Source organism: Herpailurus yagouaroundi, unplaced genomic scaffold, assembly GCF_014898765.1.
Source record: "Herpailurus yagouaroundi ecotype Mexico unplaced genomic scaffold, PumYag 196, whole genome shotgun sequence".
In the NCBI taxonomy this organism is placed as follows: domain Eukaryota; kingdom Metazoa; phylum Chordata; class Mammalia; order Carnivora; family Felidae; genus Herpailurus; species Herpailurus yagouaroundi.
The window spans coordinates 12983204-12992995 of NW_024412427.1; the positions used below are offsets into that span (position 1 = coordinate 12983204).

Consider the following 9792-nt stretch of genomic DNA (forward strand, 5'->3'; position numbering starts at 1 on the left):
AGCACACGCTCGAGGTGGGCTGTGTGTGTGGCTGGCTTTCCCTGCCCCCGGGCGAGGTGCGGAGGTGGGAGGGCCTTGGCCTGTGGCGGGAGGAGGTGGGAACAGAGCTTGTGAACTGGGGCCCGCTGGCCTGCTCAAGGTTTTGGGGTTCTTTTGGTTTTGGGGGGACTTTTGTGGTGAAATATGTATAACATAAATATCTTATGTTACGTTTTAACCATTTTTAAGCGTACAATTCAGCGGCATTAAGGACATTGACAGTGGTGTGCAACCAGCACCGTTATTTCCAAAATATAGTTTTCCTCACCCCAAACTATATCCATTAAGCAGCAGCATCCTATCCCGCCTCCTCCAGGCCCTGATACGTTTTCTGTCTCTATGCATGTGTCTAATCCACACACTGGGTGGAAGGGGACTCATTCAGTATTTGTCCCGTTGTGTCTGGCTTCTTTCACTCAGCATAATGCTCTCGGAGTTCATCCATGTTGTAGCGTGTGACAGTATTTCATTCCTCTTTAGGGCTGAACAATATTCCATTGCATGGATAGACCACATTTGGTTTGGCAAGGTCTTTCAAAATGGAAACAATGTAAGTCAGTCATTAACATTTTAAATTCTGGATATTTACATAATGGTGCAGATTTCCGGTTTCTTCTAAAAACTCAGGATGCCTGGTCTGGACTCCTGGCACCTCCTGGTCCCACCTGCGCAGCCACTTCCCTTACTGGAAGAGAGCAGCCTCGGAGTACTGGGAAGAGGGTGCTGTGTCGCGGTCGGAGCCAGTGCCTGTGGCTGTCTGGCCGAGCAGCAAGGACGCACAGCCCTGGGGCCACCCTGGGCTCCTGAGCTGTGGGAGGCTGGGAGTAGGCATGCATCTCCTTTCCCCCTTCCACCATAGGTGTAGGGCAAGGCAGGTCCGTCCTCCCACGACGAAACCTAGTCAGAGAGGCAGGTGGTTGGGGTGCCACCCGTGGGCCTGTGCCAGGGGTGTGGCACCGCAGGAGGCCGTGGGCCTGACACCCCTGCATTGGGACGGTTGGCTCACTGTGTGCAGAGCATGGTGCCTTCCTAGCAACCCCTCCTTCCAGAAGAGGAAGCCAAAGCCCTCCAAGGTCAAGCAGCTGGCCTATTAGGAATGATGCCAGGGTGTGAAGTCTCACCTATAAGGTGGGCTAAGAATGGGCACCTGCCAGAGCAAACAGGGGTTCACGTGATCAGTCAGTATAGGGGCCCATCCCTGCCTTCCAGCTCCTCAGCTCCAGAAGAGGCTCCTGCATATGTGGGGGCTTCTAGGCAGCCGTCAGAATTCACCCTGGGCCAGGCAAAGGAGGCACAAAGTATCCCCAGGAAGGACAGACATTGGGCTGTAACTCCTTCCCAGGGACAGTGGAAGAGGAGGCCTGCCCTGAGGAGGAAGCATTGAGCCAGGCCTCGAAGGTAGACTGAAATTTTCTGAGTTAGAAGCAACATGGCAGGCAGACAGCAGAGCCTGAGCCCAAGCAAAGGCCTGGAGATGTGAGGTCCCGAGGTGGCCAGGAGGGTGGGGTCTGGACTCCAGAAGTCAGGGGACTAAGAACACACCCAGCGGGAGTCTGGAGGATAGTCTTCAGGGGTCTTTGGAGAGCAGGAAGGTTATGGAACAAGAATAGGCTGGTGCTGGAAAGGGGTGGGGTGGAGGTGGGTGTGATGAAGGGAGGGAGGGCAGCCACTTTCCTGTGGTTTGGTAATGAGCATCTGTCCCTCCAGGAGGGCTGGCACCTTGGTTGTCATTGTTACTTTGTTTCTCGGCCTGGGAGTGTGCGGGCATGCAGTAGGTGCTCAGTAAATACTGCCGGGCAATTTGTTCATTCCGCCAACATCTGCGCTGGTCGCTGGAGATCCTTCTGGAGGAAAACCAGGCTCATCTGTGATGGAGGAGGAGGGGGGCAGCGGACGCGTGGTGAGGTCCTGGAGGTTGCAAGGACGAAGGTCCAGGGACTCTGGGGTGTCGTTCAGCAAGCAGGGAGCTGTGGGGCGGCTTTGAGCAGAGCCTGGAGCTGACCTGCAGGAGGATGAAGGGAGCAGTGAGCTGCCCGGAGGAAGAGGAGAAGGAGGGGCAGCCTGGCCCAGGGGACCTGCGGCAGCCAGGGGGGGAGGGGTGCCACTTCACCACGGCCTTATCCCATCCCCCTCTGCCCCGGGCTCGGCTGCTTGATGGGCAGCCCGGCCCCGCCCCCGGGCAGCCGGGAGGCCAGCGATTGGTTGGGGCGCTAGAGCCTCTCGGTCGCCATGGGGACGCTCTGGCGGTGCGCGTGCCCAATGCCCAGCCCCGGGGACTAAATCTTCATAATCTGCTGGCTGGGAGGGTGGGGGTGGGGTCTTGCGCGACCCTGGCCTGGGGAAAGGGGTGGCCTGGGATGCGGTCTAGGCTCACTGTGGTTCCCCCCTCCCCCACCAGCTCTGGGTCCTGGTGCCGAGCCCCGGGGGCACCTGGGCGCCACCGGGAACAGCTCGGTACTCACCTGGCCGTGACCCCGGGAGCTCAACCTGCTTTGGCCTCCGCCGTCTCAGTTGATCAAGCAGGAGGCTGGGCCTGGATTGGGGAGAGGGGCCTGGAATTTTATCTGAAAATGTCTAGCCGCTCAGTTGGAAGTTTGTCCTTCCAGGTCCCCCAGGCAATATTGTGCTCTCCGCAGCAGGGGGCGCCCTCGGCAGAGCTTTGTTGGGTTGTCACCTCTGGAAAGCAGAGAGAGCCTATTGAGATCCCAGGAATGCAGCCCCCTGAGCCTGCAGCCCTGGCTCAGGATGTCCAAGGCCACCTGACCTTGCACAGAAGGCAGCTCTGGGGGGGAGCGGGGGGCACTGTCTGTGTGTAAGCTGCCAGGACTAGGCAGGGCCCACATGTAGGAAGAGTGGGTAACTGGGGCCCGCCCCCCCCCCCGGTCACAATGGAGGCATTATCCCTTTTTCCTTGGGCAGATGAAGGAAGCTGAGAGCCCACTGTGGGGAGAGGGTGTGCAGGGGCAGGGCAGTGGCGAGTTAGAGGAAGAGGGGGATGCCGGTCAGGCCCCAAGCCAGCTCTGGGTGTCCAAGCATCTCTGGCGTGCAGCAGGCTGGTCAGACCTGAGGCTGCAGCCACTCAGTCCCAGGCCCTTGAGGCTGGGCCTCCCTTGAGCCTGGATGTGGTGTCACGGGTGTGGAGTGCAGGAGATCACTACGGGCGCTCCACTCCTGATGGCCTGCTTCAGGCAGAGGGGCCCTGCCCCTCCATCGGGCAGGGGCACAGCTAGCCTCTTCGACAGCAGGGCTCACCTCTTGCCTGGAGACGCCTGTGAGGACAAGACGGGGCAAGTATTCCCTGTGGCTGCCGTGGCCACGATCCCCCAGGGCGCATTAGGGGGCAGGAGGGGCTGAGGTGGAGCCTCACACCCAGGCCTCTTGTTCCAGATGACTCCTCCTCTGAGAGTGGCAGCGGCAATGGCTCCTCCACCCTGAACCCATCCACGTCCAGCAGCACGCAGGGCGACCCCGCCTTCCCCGAGATGAATGGCAACGGCGCCGTGGCCCCCATGGACTTCACCGCCACCTCCGAAGATCAGCCCATCAACCTGTGTGACAAGCTCCCGCCGGGCGCAGCACTCGGCACACCATCCTACCCCTCGGACGGCTGTGGCACCGATGGACTGCGGAGCCGCGTCAAGTACGGGGTGAAGACCACCCCTGAGGTGTGTGGGGCTGTGGGCCCGCCTGAGATGTGAGCCCCCTGCTTCCTGTACACGTCAGGGCTGCACGAAGCTGAAATGACATTGTGTGTCCCCAGAGTTGTGACACCAAGTCAGGGAGGAGGCTGTGGCTGCTGTCATTTTCCTGGGAAGGCTCTGGAATAAGAAATCACACAGTGTGTGACCTCAAGCAAGGCCTTCCTTCCTCTGAGCCTGTGTCACCACCTGTAAAGAGGGGTGGGCCCCACCTTAATGAAGGTAGCGGGTGACGTGTGGCCTATTTCCCTCAACCCCCAGCACAGAGTCTGCTGCAAATTACAGCAGCAAGTGGCCGCTTTCGGCACCAAGTCCCCACCTTTCTCGGCTACTCTGCACGCCTGTCCCCATTTTACAGATGGTGCGGAAAAAGTATGAGGCCTCTGAAGCCCCAGGGATGTGAATGTTTGAAACTCAGTAGGCCACGCTGATGGGAGGCGGGGGTGGCCACCAGGGAAGGCTGGCCAGTACAGGTGCCCCCACCACCGGGAACTCCCTCCTGCTTTCTGCCCCACCCCCCTCCGCTTGCGCCTGCTGCCTCTGGGCCACGGGGGTCTCCTGCAGTGGTGCGGTGCGTCACTGGGCACTTGAACTCTCTCTGTGTAGGAGCGTTTTCTCCTGCCGGGGCCGGAGGGCCAGAGGTGACTCATCAGAGCCCTACGCCCCTCCGCTCCAGCTGGGTACCCCTACACAGCTTCCCTCCCCTCCCTGGGCCTTTCTCTTCTGCAGAGGGCGTAGGGCAGGTGCCAGTGCTTGCCTCTGATGGCCTGTCTCACGGGAAGGTTCTGTACAGATGAGCGGGTGTTTGGTTGTCACTGTGTGCCTGAGCTCAGGCCACGGAGGTCAGACATAGCTGCCACCTGCACTGAGCAAAGAGCTGCGGAGGGGGAGTTTGCCGCCGTGAGCTCAGGCCACGTGTGTGGGCCAAGGAAGTGAGATGGGAGCACCCGTGCCACCAGCAGCTTGTGTCTCGTGGTTTCTGTCTCCCCGGGCCCTGCCAGAGGACTTGGCCGAGGAGCAGCTTGGGAATGGGACTGGCCCAGGGCCTGGAAGGTCTTTCGACTCTCCACTGCGAGTCTGTCGTGACCCGGCCGGAGGACCTAGGTGTCTCTGCCCGTTAAAGTCTGTGTGTGGATCAAGAGTTGGGCACCAGGCCGGGGACCCTGGGAGGTGGGTCACATCTCCCGTGGGATGGTCACACAGAGTCCTGGTGGCCACAGCCGATGCAGGACCGGGCGCCGGTCAGTGTCCATCTTTATCCGTTTGTTCTTCAGCGAGAGCTGTGATCCCCGCAAAAAGAGGCTTATTCTCTGAGGTGTTCATGGGGTGGGAGTAGGCAGCTGGGTCCCTCCCCTGCTGAACGACACGGTGACTGCCTGGGGAGCTGGGCCTGGTTCCCACTCCCCCTTTCTGCACACACACCCTCCCCATGTTGGGGCTCACGGTGTCTCCCCAGGAGTGGCAGCAGACAGGGGAACCCCAGCCCAGGAGTTTCGGGAATGCGCTTTGCCTGATGGACCTGTCGCCTTGGCTGGTTCCCTCTCCCAGCCCGTCTGTTCCTCCTCCCTGACAGACGGCGCTTACTCGCTGCCTGTGTGACAGCTCGGTTGCCGGCTCGGGCTGCGGCTCCTTGGGGATCGGGGAGGAAAACCCCAAAACCAGAGCCAGTCTTGGCAGAAGAGAAGAGGCTGGGAACCCTTCCCACGAGTGCCCGTCCCTCACACGACGCGGCGGGTCGTGCTGTGGGCGCTGCCGCCAAGTAGAGCACTCACTCACACGGGCCCAGACCTCTGCTGCCCTGCCTGCTGCTGCCCCTGGGCATCTCCATTCGCGGAGGAAGGGAGTGGAGAGGGGAAGTGACACAGGACCTCGAAACTGTGGCTAGCGTGGCGGTTAGGTGCGCTCACCATCCCAGTGCCCGAGCTCTCTGTGGCTGTCAGAGACCACGAGCGGGCCTGGTCTGACCCTCCGGCCCCTGCCCTCTCTCAGTCGCCCCCTTACAGCTCCGGGAGCTACGATTCCATCAAGACCGAGGTCAGTGGCTGCCCTGAGGACCTGACGGTGGGCCGGGCCCCCACGGCGGACGACGACGATGACGACCACGATGACCACGAGGACAACGATAAGATGAACGACTCTGAGGGCATGGACCCTGAGCGCCTCAAGGCCTTCAATGTGAGCGCCGTGAGGGATGGGCGGGGTGGGGGCCGGGGTCACAGCCGCGGCGGCCCTTCCTACAGCCGGTGTCTCCCACAGATGTTTGTGCGTCTCTTTGTGGACGAGAACCTGGACCGCATGGTGCCCATCTCCAAGCAGCCCAAGGAGAAGATCCAGGCCATCATTGAGTCCTGCAGCCGGCAGTTTCCCGAGTTCCAGGAGCGGGCCCGCAAGCGCATCCGCACATACCTCAAGTCCTGCCGGCGCATGAAGAAGAACGGCATGGAGATGGTGAGCCCCTCGTCCCCGGTCCACCTGCTCCCTCTGCGCCACCCCCCTGGGGACTCCTGGGTGGCCCCCCTGGCCAGACACTTCCCCTTGACCCTCCCAATGCCCCTGGGAGCAGGAACCACGATCCCTGATTCTCAGAGGAGGGAAGCTGAGGCCCAGAAAGATTACGCGGTTCCATAGATCACGGTCCTGGGGCGCACACAGCAGCCCTGTCCCAGCCACCTCCAGGGCAGGGTCTCGGTAAGCCCCAGCACCGGCCCCATCCCCGTTCTGCCTGCAGACGAGACCCACACCTCCCCACCTGACCTCGGCCATGGCAGAAAACATCCTGGCGGCAGCCTGCGAGAGCGAGACGAGAAAAGCAGCCAAAAGGATGCGCCTGGAGATCTACCAGTCCTCCCAGGTACCTGCTTACCCACAGCTGCCCGGGCGTTGTTCCTGGCGTGGCAGGGGTGAGAGGGTGACCGTCAGTCATGCTGGAGACAGCTGGGGACAGGGAGAGAGGGAAAGGCCGTCCTGGGACTCAGACGGAGCTGCAGTGGGGCAGATGGGGAAAGTCAGAGGGCCTGGTCACACAGGCCTCACAGACCTCGGGAGCCCGGCCTCTGAGAGGGTTTTTGGGCCAGGCAGGAACGGATCGAATCTGCCCCCCAGAGAGATGAGCAGAGGCCCGTAGCTCAAAGCACCCTTCGGTTCCCACTCTGCAGGATGAGCCCATTGCCCTGGACAAGCAGCACTCCCGGGACTCTGCAGCCATCACCCACTCCACCTACTCACTGCCAGCCTCCTCCTACTCCCAGGACCCCGTGTATGTCAACGGCGGCCTCAACTACAGTTACCGCGGTTACGGGGCCTTGGGCAGCAACCTGCAGCCCCCCGCCTCCCTCCAAACAGGAAATCACAGTAACGGTGAGTGGGGGGACCCGGGCTCTCTGGCTCCCTGACCAGAACCCAGGTCTGTGTGTATCGCAGCCTGGAGAAGGGGGCAGGGCAGGTGGGGAGGCAGAGGCTGCGTGGCACAGACACCCGCCCCATTTCACAGTCTTGGCCAGTCCTCAGGTTGGACGGTGAGGAAACCTCACCTGGTTAAAACAGAGCATACCAGTCCTTTCTCGCCTCCGAGGAGGCTGCCCCAGCGCTCGACTGGATGCGCTGCTGGGCCTCTCCCAGCTCCGGCTCCTCGCAGGCCATTGCAAGCACTGAGTTGCAGCCAAGGTCCTGCTCTGGGTTGAATCCTCTCCACACACCTGCTTTACCCCCAGTGACCAGAGCTTGGCGAGGTGGCCACTGGCCCAGGTTACTCGGAGTTGGTAGCAGAGCCAGCATCAGGCCCGGGCACGGCCCAGTTCAGCAGCTGTGGCCTGCGGGGGGCCTGTCTAGTGGCTCTGGGCAGGTCCTCGCCTTCCCCAGGCCTTAGCCCTTGCCCCATCTAGGAGCCCCATCTAGGTCACCTGGGGTGACAGTTAACTGTCTGTTCCCCCAACTCCAACCCCTTAAGCTGGTGATTCCCTTGGTGCCCCTGCAGTACTTCCCAGGGGCCTCTGATGCAGACAGGACATAGCCCAGTATCGGAGAAACGGTCCCTGAGAAGATGCAGACCTCCCTGTGGAGTTAAGCATAACCCTGAGTGGGAACTAGCGTGGGGACCTGAGGCCCATTCACGCTGGGCCCCACTTGAAGCCGGGGTGGGAGCAGCAGGGGAAGAGCAGACTCGGCTGGTGGAGAGCAGCCTGGCGGCCTCGGGGAACGAGAGGGGAGTAGGTTGGGGGGGCGGTGACCTCAGGGCTGGGTGCTTGGAATTGGTTGTGTATGCGGTGGAAGCCACTGATAGGTTTTAAGCAAAGCAGGGCTGTGAACTCTGCTCTGTCTTCGTGGTGAGATCTGAATCAGAAGGGCAGGAGGCAGCGGCTGTGTGCAGTGAGGGTCCTTCAAAGCCAGAGGGGGGAGAAGAACTGAGGGTGACCCCAAGTTGCTTGAGGAGTAGGTTGGAGGAAAGTATTGCCCATAGGCCAGGGAACTTTGGTTCTAGGTCTTGGCTGAACATGCCTGAGAGTTGCTCTCAAGCCCTTGTCCTTGGCTTCAGGAGACCCCTCAACGTTCCCCCGGCAGCAAGGGAGGGGCTGGCCCATACCCACGGCAGGAAGCCCAAGCCCCCTCCGCTCACCTTGCCCCCCACCACCAGGAAGTGTGTGCAGGTCCCCGGAAGATTCCTGCCTGGGCTTAACTTCTCATCCCTTCCTAATGCCTCTTAACCTAAAATAAGAGGCTGCCTGGCCTTAATCCCTGAAGCTGAAGCCGGAGTGGCCAGCCCCAGTGAGAGGTGGGACCACTGTCCCAGAAGGGTGGCTTTTCTTCCAGGAAGAAGAGCCATCTGACCTCTGAGCAGGGACCCTATTAGAGTATCTGAAGACAGGCCCCAGGGCAGAGAAGTTAGGACCCCCTAGATATACATGAGGAGCGTGAGGCCCAGTCCTTTCCAGGCAGCAGACAATGGTGACAAGCCCCGACCTGGTCCATGCAGCGTGACCCGTCTCCGGGCTGCAGCTGCCAGGGAGGGCGCTGGGCCTGCTCCCCTCTGCGCCCTATTCACACCTGCCAGAGAAGCTCCAGCAGCAGCCAGATCTTCCTTTGAGGGAGGCAACTGGCTCTGCCCTTTGTGCTTCCCGGGGCCTCCGTTCCCTTCCGTATGCACCCTCCTTCCTTAGAGGTGGGTGGCGAGGTCACTGTAGCAGAGCTCTGCTCGTTTACCTCCCGGCCTGGGGCAGCACATGCCCTGCAAGCACTGGGTTGGAGTCCAGCAGCTGTCCACAAGCAGCTGCCCCAGCCCTCCCGCCCTCCCCGGCAGCAGCCAGCCCTGCAAGGGACCCTTCAGTCAGACCGGTGCCTTGGCAGGGCGATGTGTTAGCCGCTCGGAACTCCACACGTTGCTCATCAGGTTGTCACTGGGAGATGCAAATGAACTTAGATAACATCCCTTGGCCCCCTCTCCTGGGGTGCTGGGCATCTCATGCCCACTCCTGCCCCTCCAGCAACCACACCTGTCAGCACTAGCGCCTGCGGGAGGATGGCTCCAGAGCAGACTGGCTGCAGGAAATAGGGACATTCTCCTCTCTGGGCTCTAGCTACTGTCCAAGAGAAACAAGAGGACAAGGCTCGGCAAGGGGAGAGAGAGGAACCCCAGGGCCTGGTCACACCAACTGTGGCAGGCGGCTCTCGCCTTCATTGTCTGAGAGAGACTGGGAGCCGCTCCAGGGGAAACCAACCCTCCCCTAGCCCGGAGGCAGCCCTGCAGCTTCCAGGAGTCTGCGGAGGCACCCCTGCCCCCTACCTGTCCCCTGCAGCCCTCTGGCCAACAACAGGGGAGGCCACCACCTGCTTGGCTGCTGTTTCCAGCAAGTCACAGCCCTGCTTCTTCCTCCTGCATTTCATTTGAACAGACTTAGCTGCTCCCTTGACTCTCAATTCCAAGGACGGTCCTTAGCAAGCCAGTTCCAAGGACCTGCTTCTTGATGTCCACGTGCTCCGGTCAAAGAGGAAGCAGCCCGTGGGACAGGTGCCCACCCCCCCCGGGGGGGGGGGGGGGGGGGCGGGGGGGGGGGGGGGGGGG

General features: G+C 61.3%; 1 protein-coding gene and 1 long non-coding RNA gene across 6 annotated transcripts in view; one reads left to right on the forward strand and one right to left on the reverse strand.

The window, feature by feature from the left end:
* Positions 1-9792, forward strand: part of NOL4L (nucleolar protein 4 like) — an 80979-nt gene that overhangs the window by 64845 nt on the left and 6342 nt on the right. For all 4 annotated transcript variants that reach the window (XM_040447359.1, XM_040447362.1, XM_040447363.1 and 1 more), the window contains 5 exons: positions 3427-3704; positions 5727-5912; positions 5994-6185; positions 6466-6588; positions 6893-7094. In XM_040447359.1, coding sequence (XP_040303293.1) covers positions 3427-3704; positions 5727-5912; positions 5994-6185; positions 6466-6588; positions 6893-7094 — 981 coding nt within the window. The remainder of the gene's footprint in view (positions 1-3426; positions 3705-5726; positions 5913-5993; positions 6186-6465; positions 6589-6892; positions 7095-9792) is intronic.
* LOC121012323 (uncharacterized) overlaps positions 1435-9792 on the reverse strand; it is a 16369-nt gene continuing 8011 nt past the window's right edge. Inside the window, exons 2-3 of one of the 2 annotated variants that reach the window (XR_005782050.1) lie at positions 2502-2715; positions 1435-2041 (exon numbers count right to left, since the gene is read on the reverse strand). This is a non-coding gene — a long non-coding RNA (uncharacterized LOC121012323). Of the gene's footprint in view, positions 2042-2501; positions 2900-9792 lie in introns of those variants that run through there. The other variant, XR_005782049.1, reaches the window with a different exon arrangement.